At 33.2% G+C, this 20,781-nt stretch overlaps 1 protein-coding gene across 1 annotated transcript in view; it reads left to right on the top strand.

The window, feature by feature from the left end:
* Nucleotides 1–20,781, top strand: part of LAMA2 (laminin subunit alpha 2) — a 614,367-nt gene that overhangs the window by 280,705 nt on the left and 312,881 nt on the right. Inside the window, exon 10 of the mRNA XM_060114490.1 lies at nt 8,921–9,081. Within this exon, the coding sequence (XP_059970473.1) occupies nt 8,921–9,081 (161 nt within the window). The remainder of the gene's footprint in view (nt 1–8,920; nt 9,082–20,781) is intronic.

The following is a 20,781-nucleotide window of genomic DNA, read 5'->3' as shown; positions in this document are numbered from 1 at the left end:
TTAGCTTACCTGCTTTCTTTACAAAACTATTTGATTATCTGTTTAAGCCTTACAGTCTTAAATCTTAAAAGATTAAAAAATGATTATTTAAAAACTCAAATGGTGAATTATTGATGTCACTTTTCATTTTATGGTCCCTTATCTTTTTATGGTAGCAACTAAATCGCATTATTTTGAGCAATGTAATTTAATTTTATCCCCTGAGTTTAAAATGATAGGTATTTTGTTGTTGAAAAAAGTGACTAAAAAAATAGAAAAGTAGAAAAATGAGTATTCAATGCAGTGGTAATTCAGCATAGTACTGTTATTAACATTTGTGTGTTAACTTTACATGATGAATTTTCCCCCATATCTGTTCATTTCTCTGAAATCTGGTTTTAGCTCCTGAATAGAGTACTCAACTTTGAATAGATATTAAGATTGTTTCTAAATTTTGTGTATTTTAACCAATGCTTTAATGAAGATCTCTGGATATAAATATTTTTCAATTATTTTTTTCCTCTGTGCTCTAAATTCTTTTTTCCAAATTGTGGTATAGTTGATGTACAATATTATATAAGTTACAGTTGTACAAAATAGTGATTTTTCAATTATTATTAAAACAACACATGGTCACATAAAATTTTAACAGTAGGGAAGGGAATAAAATAAACAGCAAAGTGTCCTCTTCAACTTATTCACCCCTAGTCTCATTTCCAAATTTAATCACACTGATCCTTTCCTCCTATTAAGTTCTTTTGGAAGAACTTATCTTTCAAACAATATCTGAACAATATTCTTAGTATTTTTCATCACCATTAAATATTGCCCACTGACTGTCCATCTTGGAACACAAACATTTCATTCATATCACCTTCTTCCTTCTTTCTACCATTCATATCTTTTTATAATTTTTTTCTTCTACGGTATTTTTACCATGTTAAATAAAAAGCTTAAATTCCTAGTTTTTGATTTATTAAAGTTGGGTTTTATCCCTTGAGGTCATACTACACAAACTTAGAAAAAGAGCATCCTTACATGCTCCCCTGATCTTCAACCTACTTGACAGTGTCTGTCAATTGCATTTTCACCTTTTCAAAAATTGTGTAGAGATATTTGGTTCCAGGCCAATAATTAATGTTTCTAATTTTAAATTGAAAGCAATAATCAATATTTGTAATATTATAATTAGATCTATTTTATTCAATATGGACTTGAGTTGAATAATTAGACATATAACCGTGATACATTTTTCTCTTCCTGTTTAGTCTGATGATCTCTTTAGGAAACAGTCTCAGATGTAGTCTAATGATTTGGATTTCTTAGTCAGAATGAGTAACCAGATCGTTAGAAATGATGTTCAGTATATCATTGGCATTAACCTGATGGCTACAGAAAAACAAATATTTTGTGTGTGAATTTTCTGTTTCCTTAATTTTCTTTTTGGTGTAAGGTGGGTTTTTTTCCTCCATAGATTTGTAAGAGCTCTAATAGTATGTCATATTTGTTATGAACAATTTCTAGATTTTCTTTGTGTCTCATTATTATAGATAATTTTTAATGTATATAATTTAAAAATTTTTATGTAATAACCTATGAAAATTCAGAAAACCCACTTTAGCTATAATAATGACATGCTAAAATTATTATGTATAGTAATATTTTTCTATTGGATTTCTTACATGCCTTTATAATCCTAAAATTCTTATCTACTCCAAGTTTAGACAAATTGTTTATTTCTTTAGTTTTTATTTCCTATTATTCTTCCAGTTTTATTGAAATATAATTGACATACAACACTGTTTAAGGTGTTCAGTATAATGATTTGACTTTCATACTTCATGAAATGATTACCACAATAAGTTTAGTGAACGTTCATCATCTCGTATAGATACAAAATAAAAGAAAAAGGAAAAAAATTTTTCCTTGTGATGAGAACTCTTAGGATCTACTCTGCTAACAACTTTCATGTATAACATACAGCAGAGTTCATTATATTAATCATGTTGTACATTACATCCCTTGTACTTACTTATCTTATAACTGGAAATTTGTACCTTTGACCACTTTCATCTTGACCACTTGATTTCTTTTTATGATACTTAATTCTTTAATCCATCTGGAATTTATTTTGGTATATTTTATAAGAAAAGTTTCTAACTGCATTTTGTTTTTCTAATAGTATCTTTTAATTCACCTATATTTAATATTATTTTTGTTTCTTTAAACATATTAAATACAGTCCCCCGTATCCCTGGGGGTATGTTTCAAGATTCCCAGTGGATGCCTGAAACTGCAGATGGTACCAAACACTGTATATACTGTGTTTTTTTTACTATACAGGCATACCTATGATAAAGTTTAATTTATAAATTAGACCCAGCAAGAATAACAACAACTAATAATAAAATAAAACAGTTATAGCAATATACTATAATAAAGTTATGTGAATGTGGTCTTTCTCTCTCAAAATATCTTTTTGTACAAATTCCATGCCTTTTTCATCTTAACCAAATACTTATCATGCCCTGTGGTCAAAACTTTTAGAATTTGAGGTGCAACAGCAAAACTATCACAAATTTCTTTTTCCTTCTTCACAATTTCATAGACAGATGATTTGTTCTTACGGTAGACCTTAACAACCTCAGCATACAGTTTGTCTTTCTTAAGTTGAAAAATTTCATCTTTTCACTTAAATGAAGCATTTCATGGCTTCTCTTTGGCATATCTGAATTGCCAGTATCACTACTCATATTTTGGGGCCATTATTATGTAAAATAAGGGTTACTTGAACGCAAGCACTGCAAAACCTTGACAGTCAATCTGAAAAACAATATGGCTACTAAGTGACCAGTGGGATGAGATATGCTGCAAAAAGGAATGATTCACATCCTGGGCAGGATAGAGTGGGATGGTGCAAGATTTCATCACTGTACTCAGAATGGTACTTGATGTTAAACAATGAATTGTCTGTTTCTGGAATTTTGCATTTAATAATTTTCGACTGTGTTTGACCACAGGTTAACTGAAACCATAGAAAGTGAAACCGCAGATAAGAGAGGACAGCTCTATGTTTACTTTATAATTTGTATCTGTTACTAGTATTCTCTGCTATCTATTTGATTCTGCAGTTTGATTTTTCTGCTAAGTCTTTATCAGGGCCTTGTTTTCTTGTGTGTTTCATGAGTGTGCGTGTGTGTGTGTGTGTGTGAGAGAGAGAGAGAGAGAGAGAGAGAGTGTGTGTGTGTGTGCACATACCTGTGTATTTTCTAGTTTACCCTTTCAGGAGTCTTGAGTTTATATGTAAAGTTCTCTGATATGTCCTCCTAACTTGAGTAGTACCTAGAATTTGTCTTTTGTTCCATAAAACCATGCTCCATGCTCTAGACTAGTTAATCAGAATTAGTCAACTTCAGGAAAGACACTGGTTTAAGGACTGGCTTACCACTCTAGAAAGTAATTCTTTTAGTTTCTGATCTCCAAGGGGTTTCTCTATTTCATAACAGCACAAGCATTTTATATATCTCTCTCTCTGCTAACTGTCTGTCTTTAATGTCATCCTGCATAGTCAAGTATTCTGAACAAGGAAGTCTTTATGGACATTCACTTCATAATATTTCCAGAAACAAACATTAATAGACATTGTTTATTACTTGCAGTATTTCTGCATTTTGTCTCAAGGTCTGGAGATTTTAACATCAGAAACAAATATTAATTTGGGGGAATGCGTCTGCAACCTTTATTGAACGGATTTCTTCTCCATTTGACTTATACATACAATTACAAAAATAAATGTATTAATGTTAAACGATACAGGCATACCTCAGAGATTTTGCAAGTTCAGTTCCAGACCACTGTAATAAAGCAAGTCACACTAACTTTTGGTTACCCAGTGCATATAAAAGTTATGTTTACACTATACTGTAATCTCTTAAGTGTGTAATAACATTATGTCTAAAAACACCGTACCTTAATTAAAAAAGTACTTCCTTGCTAAAAAATGCTAACCATCATCTGAGCCTGTAGTGAGTTGCAATTTTTTGCTGGTGGAGGGTCTTGCCTTGATGTCAATGGCGGCTGACAGATCAGGGTGGTGGCTGCTGAAGGCTGGGATGGCTGTGGCAATTTCTTAATATAAGACACCAGTGAAGTTTGCCATATCGATTGATTCTTCCTTTCATGAACGATTTCTCTGTAGCATGTAATGCTATTTGATAGTATTTTACGCACAGTAGAATTTCTTTCAAATTTGGAGTCAATCTTCTTAAGTCCTGTGGCTGCTTTATCAACTAAGTTTATGTAATATTTAAAATTCTTTGTTGTCAGTTCAATAGTCTTCACAGCATCTTTACCAGGAGTAGAATCCATCTCAAGGAATCTCTTTGCTCATCCAGAAGAGGCAACTCCTCATTCATTAAAGTATATCATGAGATTGTGGCAATCCAGTTCCATCTTCAGGCTCCACTTCTAATTCTATTTCTCTTGCTATTTCCAACACATCTGCAGTGACTTTCTGCACTGAAGTGTTGAACCCTTCAAAGTTATCCATGAGGGTTGGAATCAACTCCTTTCCAACTCCTGTTAATGTTGATATTTTGGCCTCTTCCCATGAATCTCAATTGTTCTTAATGGCATCTAGAATGGTGAATCCTTTCCAGAAGGTTTTCAATTGACTTTTCCCAGATCCATCAACGGAATCACTATCTATGGCAGCTGTAGCCTTATAAATGTATTTCTTAAATAATGAGACTTGAAAGTCAAAATTACTTCTTGATCCATGGGCTACAGAATAGATCTTGTGTTAGCAGGCAGGAAAAAAACGTGAATTTCATTGTACATCTCCATCAGAGCTCTTGGGTGACCAGGTTCATTGTCAAGATGATCAGTAATATTTTGAAATGAGTCTTTTTTTTTTGAGCAATAGTTCTTAACAGTGGGCTTAAAATATTCAATAAGCCATCTTAAACAGATGTGCTATCATCCAAGTAGGGTAGATTTAGTATAATTCTTAAGGGCCCTGGGGTTTTTGGAATGGTAAATGAGCATTGACTTCAACTTAAAGTCATCAGCTGCCTTAGCTCCTAATAAGAGAGTCAGTCTGTCCTTTGAAGATTTGAAGCCAGGTGTTGACTTCTCCTCTTTAGCTATAAAACTCCTAGATGGCATCTTCTTCCAACAGTTGCCTGTTTCATCTACACTGAAAATCTGTTGTTTAGTGTCCTCACCTTCGTGAATTATCTTAGTTAGATATTCTGTATAACTTGCTGCAGCTTCTTCATCAGCACTTGCTGCCTCACCTGACACATTTATGTTATGGAAATGGCTTCTTTCCTTAAGCCTCATGAACCAACTTCTGCTAGCTTCAAACTTTTCTGTAGCTTCCTCACCTCTCTCAGCCTTTATAGAATTGAAGAGAGTTAGGGCTTAGCTTTGGATTAGGCTTTGGCTTAAGGGAAAGTTTTGGCTGGTTTGATCTTCTATCCAGACCAATAAAACTTTCTCCATATCAGCAATAAGGCTGTTTCACTTTCTTAACATTTGTGTGATCACTGAAGTAGCACTTCTAGTTTCCTTCAGGAACTTTTCCTTTGCATTCACAACTTGGCTAACTGGTGAAAGAGGACTAGCTTTAGACCTTATTTCAGCTTTTGACATGCCTTTCTCACTAAGCTTAATTATTTCTAGCTTTTGATTTAAAGTGAGAGACATGCAACTCTTCCTTTCACTTGAGCACTTAGAGGCCATTGTAGAGTTATTAATTGGCCTAATTTAAATATTGTGTTTGAGGGAACAGGGAGACCTGAGGAGAGGGAGAGAGATGGGAAATGGCCAGTCTGTGAGCAGTCAGAACACACTCAACATTTATAGATTAAGTTTGCTGTTTTATGTGTGTGTGGTTAGTGGTGCCCCCAAACAATTATAATAGTAACATCAAAGCTCTGATTGCAGATCACCATAGCAAATATAATAATAATGAAAAAGTTTGAAATATTAGGAGGATTATCCAAATGTGGCACAGAGACACAAAGTAAGCAGATGCTGTGGGAAAAATGATGCCAGTAAATGTGCTCAATGCAGGGGCAAAACATCAATGTGTAAAAAACAAAATATCTGCAGAGCACAATAAAACAAAGTGAAATAACATGAGGTATTTATATTACCAAAATAAATTCTACTAGGTCATCATGGAAGGTCCTTTTAATTTACAGTACTTTAGGGTTCAGCTTGGTGTTTATTTTATTTAGGATTTTCTCATCTGGATTCATATGTTAACTTGTTCCTGGCTCTGACACCTGCCAGCTGTGCTACCTTGGCAAATCACTAAATTTCTGTCTTAGTTTCCTCATCTGTAAAGCAGGGAAGATAATAGGGTCTACCTCATATTGTTATTTTGAATGTTAACTCAATTAGCATATGTGTAGTGTGTAAGCAAAGTGTAATGCCTAGCATAAAATAAATGCTATTTAAATATTACGTGTTATTTTTATTTTGGATTATCTTTGTTAGATTTTTATATCATGTATTCACTAGCTTAATAAACTGAATTACATACCTCTCTGTTTTTTATATGCTCCATAAGAGTTTCAAACTTTGAAAACACTGTAAAAATTAACTGGTACTGAAATATTTGTGGGAATTCTTTCATCATTTAACCTCTTTTGATATCCTTAATTAGCTTTGTCTAAGTTTCCCTTTTTTTGCTTCCTTTTCTTTTTGTTTATGTTTCAAATCTACCTTTTTTCCCAGGTGTTCATTTTGGTTTTTTTAATTTTTTGATAATTACATGAATTAAGTTTTAATTTATTTACATTTTTAAAAATAATGGAATATTTAAGCCTAAAAGTTTGGCTTCAGTTTTTCAACATCCGACGAACATTGTTAAGTTCCTTTCTTACTGCTTTTATATTCTATTTAAAAAACTATTTGATCTGCAATTGAAGTCTTGATTTTCTTTTTAACCTAAGAGTTATTAGGAAGAAATATTTATTAATTTTTAGTGTCTGAGTTTTGCATAAAATTCTATCTTCATGTTTGATATTCATAATTAATTTAATCCTAATTTAATGTAGCATTTGGTACAAATATAGAAGTAGCAATTTATGTTAAGAAAATAAGCCTTAAGGGCTTCCCTGGTGGCGCAGTGGTTGAGAGTCTGCCTGCCAATGAAGGGGACACGGGTTCGTGCCCTGGTCCGGGAAGATACTACATGCCGCGGAGTGGCTGGGCCCGTGAGCCATGGCCACTGAGCCTGCACATCTGGAGCCTGTGCTCTGCAATGGGAGAGGCCACAACAGTGAGAGGCCCGCATACAGCAAAAAAAAAAAAAAAAAAAAAAAAAGAAAAGAAAAGAAAAGAAAAGAAGCCTTAAATAATTTCTGCTTTGAGAAATTGAACATTTTTGTGGATTAGTTAATGATAAGCTACAATAAATATTTATATGCCATTTAATATACAATTCAACATTATTAGATTATTCAAATTTTTGTGTTTTGCTTTTTACTAATTCATGTGTAAATATTTAAAGTTGGTAGGTTAATGTCATTCTCAGCCATTGATTTTGGGGCAATTTTTCTTTGATTTCCAATATCTTTCATTGTCTATATTTTTTTGTACTTCTAATTAGTGCTTATTTGGAGCATAAATATAATAACTTAAATTATGTTTTTATTGTACCTTTAATAATGTAAACAGAGAGCTTGTTCTATTGAATTATTTTAATTGAATTCTACTTTGGCCCTCATTAATATTACTACAACTGTTTTTAATTTTCTATATGCTTTCCTAATGTATATTTACCTTCTTTTATTTTTAATATTTCTTGTCATTTTGTCTATTTCTTGTGAACATTACACACACATATTTTTAATTGAAAGAGTAAGACTAACTCACTTATGTATTGCTAGTATGTATGTTTGGCACTCTTTCTGTCATTGTTTTATGTTTTCACAGCATAATGTTTCCTTGCTTTTTTCTCCCTTCTTTTGTTTTTTGGGTGGACTATATTTTACTGATTTGCTCCTATATTTTTCCAGATTTTGAAGGTCAATAACTTGTATTCATTCATGTGTTTTTTTTTCTATTTTTCTAATCAAAGACAAGAATAAAAATTGTCTTTTGCATTTCTCTATTTAAAATGAAAAAGCAAATTTAAACGGCTATTATTTCCCTCCTCTATTCCGTTTTATCCCCCAAATATGTATTCCCATGAACACCCTCAGTCTCTTTTAAAAATTACTTTATTAAAGTATAGTTGATTTACAATGTTGTGTAAATCACAGCCAAGTGATTCAGTTATATATATATATATATATATATATATATATATACATTCCTTTTCATGTTCCTTTATATTATGGTTTATCACAGGATATTAAATATAGTTCCCTGTGCTATACAGTAGGACCTTGTTGTTTATCCATTCTCTATATAAATAGTTTGCATCTGCTAATCCCAAGCTCCCAGTCCATCCTTCCCCCAACCCTCTGTTGCTTGGCAACCACAAATCTGTTCTCTAGGTCTGTGAGTCTGTTTCTATTTGGTAGATAAGTTCATTTATGTCATATTTTAGATTCCACATATAAGTGATATCATATGGTATTTGTCTTTCTCTTTCTGACTTACTTCACTTAGTATGATAATCTCTAGTTGTACCCATGTTGTTGCAAATGGCATTTCATTCTTTTTTATATTTGAGTAATATTCCATTGTATATATGTACCACATCTTCTTTATCCATTCATTTGTTGATAGACATTTAGGTTGAACACCCTTAGTCTTTTTTTTTTGTTGTACTTAGTGATGTTGTACTTAGATGATTGTTGTTAGGTGTTTTTTTCAAGTAGTATATTTTTACGCCCAAGGCACTTTCCCATCTTGTGATAGTCTGAGGGGGGTTATGAATCAGTTAGAAAATATTGATATGTGTCTCATCTACCATTAGGTCTGGCACCTGGGTCCTGTCATTGCAAACCTGGCTTCAGAGGGGTGAGCTGTGATCGGTGTGCCAGGGGCTACACTGGCTACCCAGACTGCAAACCCTGTAACTGCAGTGGTGCAGGGAGCACAAATGAGGACCCTTGTTTTGGATCCTGTAACTGTAAGGTATGTTGTTTATTCTAGTAATGTCCCATTGTTTAGAGCAAAGGTCATTTTTCTTGGTTTTTCTCATATATCTGCAGGCATTAAGCAATTGGAACTTCTGTAAATCTCCATTCTCTATTTTATTGGTGGCATTCCTGTAAGTGTCTTTAGAACCAGGTTCACTGCAGCAAGACATATGCCATTTGTCTAAAAACCTACAAATACAGAAGATAAGTCACCTTAGGAATGTGTTATTTTATAACAAAAACAGGTTTCCCTCACCACCTATCTAGTCTGTTAATTTTAAAATACACAACACTAAAACTAGCAATCCTTTAAATCTACTGTACACTCAAAACTACTTTAGCTTTGTATCTAATTCTGAAAATAATTCTGTCAAGGGTTTTATTCTAGATTTTTAAATAATCTTCTGAATTTGAACCCAGATAGGTCTGAAAATACCATGTTCAAAATCCTCTGTTTAATTACCAAATAATGTGAGAAACCCTAGTGGAATTGATGAAATGCTCAATATTTCCTCCCAAGAGTACTTTCAGAAATGCAACTTTATTTGTTGTATACACTCAGATAATAGCTCATCGTGTTAACACCAAGTGATATATTACACCTGGAGCTTATACACATAGGGGAAACATAGAGGCAAGCCCAAGTCTAAAATGATAAAACTGATTTCCTTTAGCTATAGTAATCAGTTCCAAAACGTTCAGATCAGACAGTGTTAGCTATATTAGCTGAGAGAATAAACGCTCCATTGAAAAAGTTAGCATTCCATACTGATGTAAAAATAAATATTACTTCTTTTTTTCTTTGTTCTCAAACATAGGTGGAATCTTATTAAGAATCTTTCCTTTATTAATTCATTAGTCTTCTCTAGGCAGCTATAAATTATATGCTGATAGTTGTTATATGAGTGTGCATATGTATACAAATGTTAGACCGTAAAATAAGAAGTAAATATTAGTATTGATGTTGAGTGTTCATTTATTGGGACAGGAATGTCTGAAATATGAAGCTAAATACTATAATAGTTATGTAATAAGTATATGTTTTATCAAGGATAATTTAGGTACCTATCTTGGACCACTGAAACAATAAAACTCCTGTCCATATAAACAGGCAGAAAGTCTACAGTCCATGGTAAAGAGTTGCCATGTACTGAAATATAGTAAATTAACTAGATTTAGTACCTTTTATTCTAATATTATCAGAAATGAAGACTTACACTTGTAGATCAAGACTGGAGTGGTCTTTGGGTGATCACTTTTTAAAGGACACCACCTATCTTCATCCTGTATGTCTTTTGGGGCAATCCTAGAGGCTCTTAATGCATCTTCTCTAATATTTACCAAATATATTCCCTGTGTGTGATTTATTCCTTTTCCAAAACTCCACAGAAATCTCTAAACTTTATCATTTGCTCAAATAAAGTACAGACACAGCTGTGCTTAAAATGGAAGAGAAACCTCCTGAGTCTCTAGAATATAGGAAATCAAACTGGAAAAAAAAGAAAGGGGGCTTCCCTGGTGACACAGTGGTTAAGAATCCGCCTGCCAATGCAGGGGACACGTGTTCGAGCCCTGGTCCGGGAAGATCCCACATGCTGTGGTGCAACTAAGCCTGTGCACCACAACTACTGAGTCTGTACTCTAGAACACATGAGCCACAATTACTGAGCCCACGTGCCACAACTAATGAAGTCCATGCACCTAGAGCCCATGCTCCGCAACAAGAGAGTCTAGAACAGGAGAGTTGTTGCCATTAGCAGAGATCCGAGGGATAGTTCCCTGAGCCACCACCTGCTCTCTGCCTGCCTCAATATTGCACTAAGAGTGATTATAATCCTAATAAGAAAAATGCCTTCTACAAAGTCACTTGAAGCTCTACATAGACAATTAAAACACAACAATAAGTAGCAATTAAGAAATCATAAAAGAGAATGAAAAATTAAGTAACTAGCATCATGAAAAGAGTTACCCTTCAACTATGTGATATTTTAAATAGATTACTATAAGTTCTTATAAACTAAATGTTTTTTGGGATAAAAACTTGGAGAAAGCAAGTCTCAGTAGATATCTACATAATTTTAAAAGTCATGAATTATATGCATGTTTAACAAAAAGATGATTCGACATAGGATTGCCAGTTGATTATTCAAAACAACATATATCAAATGCTATTTAATAGGTAAAACATTATTGAAAAGCTAAGATACTAGAGACTTAAATTCAGGTAAAGTGATATCTATAAAAGAGTTCATCTCCAAAATGTGTATTAACCAGTAAGCATTTGCACATTTATTCTTTTTCACTATAATATATAACAGTTTTCCATAATTTTCATTAGAAAAAAAATATTTACTGAAGTTTGTAAACATTTTTAAAGAGTACTTTGTCATAAAGTCTTGGGCCTAAATTTATTTCTATTGTAAATTTTAAATGACTAACATTCTATTAAAATGCAGTACTGAGAAAAGTTGACACTGCTTTTCCCATTTTTGCCATTTCAAACACAAGAATTCTGGATAAAACAGAGCAAATAAATTTGCAATCACATAGATTCAGGAAAGAAAGGGAATTTTCTAGATATTAAACCAAAGAGAGAAGTCTAAGTTAAGCATAAACTCAAGCAAAACTGTGCAATTAAGGTCATGGGGGTGGGGGGGGGAGAGACTGGTCATAGTCCTAAGATGGGGGTTAAAGTTTAGAGTTTTAATGGCTTTTCTGAGACTTGACACTAGGATTTGGACTCACTGCGGGAAATTGGAACTGAATTCACTTAAGCTTAGACTCTAGAAATGTCCCCTGGCAGTGAAACAAACAGGCACGAGAAAATTGCACCTGCAAGCTAGGTGTGGCAACTAGAAAACATTCTCTTTCCTTTGGGGCTCTAGGTGGGTAAAATTGGTGCATTGTCAAACCCTCAAACCTGTGTGCCACATGGGAATGGGGTCAGTTTTATTCTCCCTTTCTGTGCTAGAATTCTTCAACAAGTCAAGCAAATGGTATTTCCACAGGAAAGAAAGTATAGCCTTAACTGACAGTGAGCTCACTGGAAAGCAGTACTGCACAAAAGGAAAATAACTACAAAAGGGAATCAGAAGCCATAAAATTCAGAATATTTGTACACTAAAAACTAAAAAAAAATAGGATAGTCTAAAAAAATTATATAAACATAAAATATGTAACCATAATTTTATAATATAAATAGAATAAAATATGTAGAAAATGTACAGTCATAAAAATATGACTAGAAAATAAAAGAACAAAGAAAGAAAAAATAGGAAAAAACAACACAAAATAGAGCACTATATTCAAAGAATAAGCAGGTGTGGAGAAATGTTACTGTAGTTTACTTCTAGAAATAAAAATATATGTAGTCATTGAAATTTAAAATTCAGTGAATGGGTTGAACAAGAGGTTAGAAACTGCTGGATAGAGAATCAGAAATACAGAATGGAGGAAATTACTTGTAAATTGTCCTAGGGAGATAAAGAAATAAAAATATGAGATGCTAAGTGGCATGGCTGATAGAATGATAAAAAACAACATAAAATTTAATAGGACTGGCCAAAGAAGATATTAGATGAAATTGGGGAGAAACAATATTCAAGAAATAATGAAGGAGTAAAGAATTATGTAGAATTAAAGAAAATTGTACATCCTTTGAAGAAGATAAAAAAAAAAAAGACCACCAGCAGGGCTTAATAATCAAGACACTAATCAAGACAAAGAGAAAAATATTAAAACTAGAGACAAATATCAGATTATTGTGTTTCCCTCTAATAGTTCAACTTCACTGAAAAAACTTCTCAGAATATATGTACTTTAGTCAAAGAATTTTGAACCCAGAAGAGTTTCACTGGATTGCAGAATACAAGAATCAGTCTATAAAAAGCAGTAGCATTTCTATACACTAGTGATAACCAATTAGGAAATGTAATAAAAACATTTAGAATAGTAACAAAACTATGTGGTGCTTAGAAATAAATGTTCTCAAGTACAGGTGTTTTTTAAAAGATTATTGAAGACCATAAAGTAATATTTAAAATGGGGAGATAGCTGCTAATATCAAGTGCTGGTAAAAATCTGGCGAAGTGGAAATGCTGTTATTAGGATGAATTAGTACCACTACTTAGGAGGCCAATATGGCATTATCTAGTATCATTAAAGATATTAAAAACCTGTCAGCCAGCAACTCAATATCTAGATGTTTACCCCAAAAGAATCTTATATAACGTGTATAAAGAGGCATATAAAAGCATGTAAAAGATGTTCAACATAGACCTACTTGTTATAATGAAAATTAGGAAAAATCTAAATATCCATAAAGAAGAAAAATAAATTATAATATATTCAAGTAATCTGGTACAAGAAACAACTCGAGTGAGTGAAATAGGTCTTATGTATAAAAACACTGATAAATTTCAAGTGAAGTGAAGGAAAAAAATGCCATTATGTTATCATTTATGTAAAGTTGTAAAACATAAAACATTCTATGAGCACACAAATATCAATTTTAAAAATTTAAATACACTGTTATGATGTGTACTAATTTCAGAATAATAGTTAACTCTAGAGAAAGAGGGAAGGAATAGGATAGAAGTGCAGTGAGAGAAGTGAGATTCAAATGTGCTTAAGCTTTATTTCTTTAAAACTAGCTGAAGCACACTTGGGAAAATATTCATATTTTTACCTCTAGGTTGTGGGTAGTGGATAATTATCATATTATATGTACTTTTCTAATGCTTTAAAATAATTCAAGATTTAAACTTTCTCTAATTGAAGGAAAAAAAGGATTTCCTGATTTAAAAAGAGGTGAACAAAATTTCTCGCTTAATACATTGTCAAATACTATTACCTCTACACATAAGATTTTCTGTTATATCCTTCTTTAGATAATGGTATTACTGAGCACCCCATCCTAGTTATATTTCAAAATATGAAAACAATGCAACACAAAAGTATTTACTAATTGTTATGCATTATTAAAATTTTGAAAATTCCTCTCTCTTCTGGTAAATTACAAGAGATAAGACAATCTCAGATATATGACAAATCAAGTAAATGTAAATGCTGTTCTGACTCTTGGTATTTGTTCATTTTAAGTACTACATGCTAAAAATTGGCTCTTTTGAAGTTTGGTATTATATTGTGTATCCAAAGTCAGTTGGATTCCAGGATCTGATAAATAATATAAATAGACCTTGATCTAGGTAGGAACATGTGCTTTTATTTTTATCAAAGTCATAATGGAACGATAAATAGTGAAGTCAAAGACTAGAAATCAAAATCTGTATTTTCATCTTGTTTTGCTTTGGGTTTTTTATTGCACTTTACATTAAGTTCTTACTGATGCACAAAATGATGTGATCTGACCTTGGTTTACCTTACCAGAATATTCTTGAGCTTCAGTCACTGTCTTCCAGCCTTGCTTAAATTTCTTGACTCGTCAACCTCTTTCTAACTCTGTAATTTTACAGATTCTATTCAGACTGCTGGGAAAACCTCACTCTGACCTTTTCCCTTTGCTTACCTAGGCATTTTTCAAGGCTCAGTTCTGCTTATCAGCAAAGCTATCCTTTATCCCCTGGTATAAATCGTTCTTCTGCCATAGTCACTTGTCACCTTTTTCTTTTCCTTTATGATCTTTTCACAATTTGCAATCCATTTAATGTCTATTGCACCTCTGTGATGGCATCAATTCTGTATATTTTCTTCATCATTAAAAAATAAGAAGATAACACAGTGGCTCATACATTAAAAAGAAGGAAAGGAGAAAACTAAAAAACGTGTGAAGCTTTGACAATTGCTTGAACTGTCTGATTCATATTTCTTAATCCATAAAATGATATTAAATCTTTCTTGCCCAGCTCTCAATAGGTGTAATTATAACATTGAAGCCCTGTGCAAATATAAAGTATAATTATAAATACCTGCTGGATTAATTTTTTATTATTTATATTGTTTTTTACAAGTAGAGATAAGTTTCCATTCTTTTCCCCAATGAGATTTTTATGGTGTATGCTAATATTTTTATTGGTTTGAGTTTCCCTCCTCTTTTCCATTTATGTACAGGAATGATTACCTCTTTAACTTGTTAGGCTCGAACCCAGGGCATTTTTACAAGAGCATTCGATTTATATATTTGATCCCAAATCTAAATTACAGATGTAAAATTTTTAGCATAAAAGGTATATAACAGAATTTGTCTCTTGCAACAGTTACAGTTCAAAAATATTGTTTCTTTCTAATATTAAAAGTTAAGGTTATAAAAGTGAGAACTAAATTTTCATTTATTTTCTTCTCTGTCTCTTTCTAACCCACCAAGTATTTATTATTTAGCCTTGAAACAGTATATTTAATGAGTAAACACTCAAGAAATAATGCTAATTATCTAATTATCCTTCTTTTGTTAACTTCTTTTAATACTAGGATACATTAGAATGAAGGCCATAACAGGAAAATCTGTAATTGACTACAAACACCCCAATAAACAAGCATGACTGCAAAATTTCCAAAGCAATTATCACAAAAAATAACTTAAATGTCACTGGAGATATTCCTGGTAACTTTGTCAGTAGAATTCCCAGTTGGCTAACAATCACAGATAAACATGTACTGTTGAAGTTGTTCCTAATTTATAAGAAGCTGGCTTCATAAGAAAGAATACAGGGAAACTATTGTGACTATATTTCTCAAGAGAGAAACTGTGCTAAGGAAACTATAGCAAAAAGAAAACTGATGTCAACCCAACAATATCTCACTTCAAGAAAAAGAACCTAGTCAGATTTTTCTAATTCAACTTTGTTTTTAGGGAAAAAAAAAGTACTAAAGACAAAAAGGGCAGTTATTACATATATTTTTTGTAGGGTAGGCCACAAAATATCTAATTAGATACTCAGCTAAATATGTTCAACAGAAATATGTATATAAAGCACATATTTCTCTCTAAGGGGATGAAAATTTGTTCTTGGGGCAAAAATATCATATCCATTTTATGTATAAGGCAAACATATTCACACAGTACATCAGCACATGCAGTATATCTGTAGAATTAAAATTTCATGGTGGAGATGATTATGAAAAAAATGACTAAAGAGTCTCCTTAGGGATAAGATAATAAAAACTAGGTTGAGAACCACTGGTCTGAAGTGACACTTTTTATTATCATGATACGTAAGAGAATAAAAATATTATTATGTGGACTAATATTTGACAATGAAAAAATAATTAACTCTCATTAGTTCCTGTTTAATTTTTGTTAATATAACCAACTGGAGTAATGGTTTAGAAATGAAAAAATGAGAATATTTGTTTTTAGGAAAATATGGTCATATAAGGGAATGTTAATCTCTAGAGTGGAAGTCTGAGCATTCTGGAAATTAAGTCTGGAGCATTCTGGAAATTACCTATTTCATAGGTTTAGGTATAAAAATAACCATTAAATTTGTAAATTAGAAAGAATCACTATTGAACTCTAAATAAATAAAATATTAAAATAAATTTACTGGATTGACAAGAGCTATCCATTTGAAATGCTGAGAGAGAGAATAGATTAGACCCCATTTTGTTTAGATAAACAGTTAAAACAACTTTTAAAATTTGTATTAAATTACATGTTAACAATTCTTTTTAAAGTTGATCCGTACAAAGAAGTGATAGGATAATAGCTAAAGGAAAGAGAAGTCTCATAATGACTAAAATAATATTTGGGCTAGAAGTCACAGACTCTCACCATCATTATTAGGTATTCAGGATCAATTGTTTTCACATCCGTGCTTTAGCAACTGAGTTGGATGGTGACACATTTTTTTTCCTTTTTTTTTTGCGGTATGTGGGCCTCTCACTGTTGTGGCCTCTCCCGTTGCGGAGCACAGGCTCCGGATGCGCAGGCCCAGCGGCCATGGCTCACGGGCCCAGCCGCTCCGCGGCATATGGGATCCTCCCAGACCGGGGCACGAACCCGTATCCCCTGCATCGGCAGGCGGACTCTTAACCACTTGCGCCACCAGGGAGGCCCGATGACACATTATAAGGTATTTGCCTTTGAAGATCTTAGTAATATAAGTGGCAAGAAAAGAACAGAAACAGTGGTTTTACTGTTTGGACTGATTGATTGATTTAAAAGACCTACAATAGACATTCTTACATCTGTTAACATTCTAATTAAAGAGAACAGTGCTGCAGTAGCCTATTTTACTCCTATCATGCAAACCTTGGGATACACCTTTTTCTTTCAGCCTTGTGGCTTTTCTGTCTTATTCTTCTTTCAGGGGTTGGAGAACTTTGGTCATAAATCCGGTGTCAGATCCAGAGTACGTACACAATACTCCTCTTAGGGCAGTAACTCCCTTGTGCCTTATATTATACTTATTTGTCCACATTCTTACTTCCTTTGCTATAATTGTCTTGAGGGCATTTTTTATGTTCCCTCTGGCATTTCATATAATGCCTTATATGTAGTAGCTCAGCTATGATTTGATGAATGAATAATAACAGAGAATAAAGAAACAGTGAGAAGTGATATACAGAGCATTTATTAATAATTTGATATTGATAGCAAAGGAAATTAAAATGCTTAACGAACTTACCCATAAAACTTACCCATCAAGCTGAAAATAAATTAGGAATACAATCAGGGGTTGCTTCATGGATGACAGTTGTTGATGAGTCATAAAGAAGTTTTGAAAAAGCAATTATGTACCTGGGAACCCATAAAAAGAATTGAGACCCAAGCTTCCAAGATCACATGTATTAGCAAACTACTAGAAAGTGGGGAACCTCTGTCTCTATGAAGGTGCAATAAAAGTCCTGGAACACCATGCTTCTGTGTTTGAATTGTGCCACTCTAAAAATCTAAAATTTATTAAATATCAAACTGTAATGTCCTCTAGTAATCACTGTTTTAAAACTAGTATCTTTGTAAAGAAAACTCTGGAGACACAGTCCTTAAATTACTCTCTCAAGGGAGATTAAAAAACTAAAAAGGAAGTAGAACTTGATATAACAAATTAATTCTATACATGTCCAGAAAGCAGAGTGCTAGGGTGCTAAAAAGATGTTCTCCCTGATTCTTCATTTTCCTACCAGCTTCAAAAGACTCTTTAACCAGTCCATAAGGACACACATATAAGTAGGTGCTATATCCACCATATTTACTATTTAGTGTTGGCTTAATATTGGACTGTAGTAGAGCTAGAGAAAAGTCAGAACCAAGAACTTTTCAACTGAATGAGTCTAGCTCAATCTGATTAGGAGCTAGAGAAAATATGAAATAAAGAAAAAGTATGGTATAGACTCAGGACTGAAAAAGTAGAAGTCTAGAAACTTAAAGTGGTGGCTTCAAGCTGGGGTGCTATACAATATTATATAAGGTCTTTGCAAATTTTTGAGTTGATAATTGCTTGTGAAGAGGGTTGAAGTGAATTGAGTATAGGATTAGCTTGAGGACCTGTAGCAGGATCTAAAATATTTTACCTCAAAGATTTGTCACAATAAACAAAGTAAAACTACCAGTTGGCTAACCTGTTCTTATAGGTGTAGACATCCTATTATCTTTACTGTGGTGTGTTGGGGGACTCAAGACAACACTCATTTTCAGTGATTCACTAGAAGGATTCAGAACTCTGAAAAGCTGTTATACTTGTGGTTTATTAAAGTGAAAAGGATACAGATTAAAATCAGCAAAGACAAAAGGTGCATAGGGAAGAATCAAGGAGAGACAAAGAACAAACTTCCAGTTATCCTCTCCCAGTAAAATCATACATACAAAATTCTCCCAGCGACAGTATGTAACAACACATGTGAGGTATTACCAACCAGGAGAACTCACCCAAGTCTTGGTGTCCAGGGTTTTTATTTGGGGTCAATTAAGTAGATATGGAGTCCTCATATAACTGGCCTTATTTACTCAGTCTCCAGTAACCCCAGAAGTCAAACTAAGCTTTGAATTATTTCTTATTCCTAATATCTTTACTAACATAGGCCTCTATTCTGTCCCCTCCAACATGTCGAATTTTTAAACCATGCTCCAAAGTTTAAGTCAAATCCCACTCCTTCATAAATCCTCCTCAGGCCTTCATAGCAGAAACTAGCCCCTCCTCCTCTGTGTTTCCATAAGTTAATTTATTTCTGAGATGACCTTTTCATATTCCACCTTGCATTAAGTTTGATTGTAAATGTATCTTTTTACCCAACTCTAGATGCTGGCTTGTAAAAACAGAGACCTTGACTCACCCATCTTTATAGTCCCTAGATTGTCTACCCTAATGTGATGCTTCAGTTTATTAAATTAAATTGAATATTGCTATTATTTAATCATTACTTTTCAAGGTCATATTGCCAGGTGAAAATGTAGCTACAGAAAATGTAACTAATGTCTAAAAGTATCTAATTGTTGAACTCAGTCTGAATCTCAGAAAAGTGGTATTCCAAGCTTTCAAATTAGAGTAAATGAAAGTAGATTAGACCAACCACGTAAGAACACAGTGTACAGAACAGCTGTACTGTGTCTTCAACAGGATAAGCTAAATTATGATTATAGATATGTTTCATCTTTCCTGCCTGTGTACTCTTCTGAAGACGCTCTCAACTTCAGGGTTTGGGGGATTTATTTGTCACCTTAGGTCTGAAATTAGTTTGATTAGTTTTGTTGACATCTACCATCTCAAAAAATCTGAAATTTACCTTAGAAACAAAAACTAGCAAGAATATCAGTGCAGTCATTAAATCTGTGTACATATTGGGAGGCTAAAATTTGACACATGAAACGGGCCTAGAGATGCCTCTTTGTTTAGGCTCCCGGCAGTGTAGAAATGGTTGAGGTGGTAAATAGCTCATAGAAATTGACCCCAAAAGTTACTTTCAAATAAATTATTCTCTTGGATACAAGGAGAACTTCTTTGTTTATTTTTTTATAAATTTGTCTATTTTTTTCTCTATTGTTCTTCCCTCTTCTGTCTTTCCCCCATGTTCTCAGATTTTATTATCCTATCTTCTGACCAATCTTGCTTTATTCAAAAATGTTTTTATGAAACATCTACTAGGTGAAAAATATGACCCCCAAGAGACTTATTTAAACTTAATTTATTAAGCTAGTTCTCAGTGTTGTACCAGGAACACTGCCATTTTCTGGTACTATAGAAGTAAGTAAGACAGGGTTCTACCTCTGAACGGATTATGGTATGTAGCTGGAGAGAATAATCTTAGAAGATACAGCAGTACATTTTTGTGGTTAGAATAGAGCAATGTGTAAGGGGCAGTGGGAACACATTTGAGAGAGAAGTTAGTTCTCTAAGGAAAAGGAAAGCTTCAGAATTGAAGTAATAAGGGAATTCAAGGAAGAGGGAAAATGTGGAGCAATTTCGTGTGTGGGGAATATTGAGAATCTGTTTCCTGGAAAGCAGGGAACTTTCATTGAGAAGACATTAGTCAAGATTAACCATTCTTTAAATTGAGAGATTATACCCTTCCCAGTTTTTCATCATATAGTCAGCTTTCCCTGGCTTGAATCCCACCTATAAACAAATAATTTTTCAGTGTATTGGGCCTAGGATTAATGAAACCAATTTGGGGAGCAGTCACTGAATGGGAACTATTTTTTCCCATAATGTTACTATATGTTTAACTGGCTATACCAGCAGGTTAAAAGAAACACTGGGGCCTCCCTGGTGGCGCAGTGGTTGGGAGTCCGCCTGCCGAT

This window comes from Mesoplodon densirostris, chromosome 12, assembly GCF_025265405.1.
Source record: "Mesoplodon densirostris isolate mMesDen1 chromosome 12, mMesDen1 primary haplotype, whole genome shotgun sequence".
Taxonomy (NCBI): domain Eukaryota; kingdom Metazoa; phylum Chordata; class Mammalia; order Artiodactyla; family Ziphiidae; genus Mesoplodon; species Mesoplodon densirostris.
The sequence above is the reverse complement of the archived record's forward strand: the minus strand, read 5'-3'. Positions and strand labels throughout refer to the sequence as shown.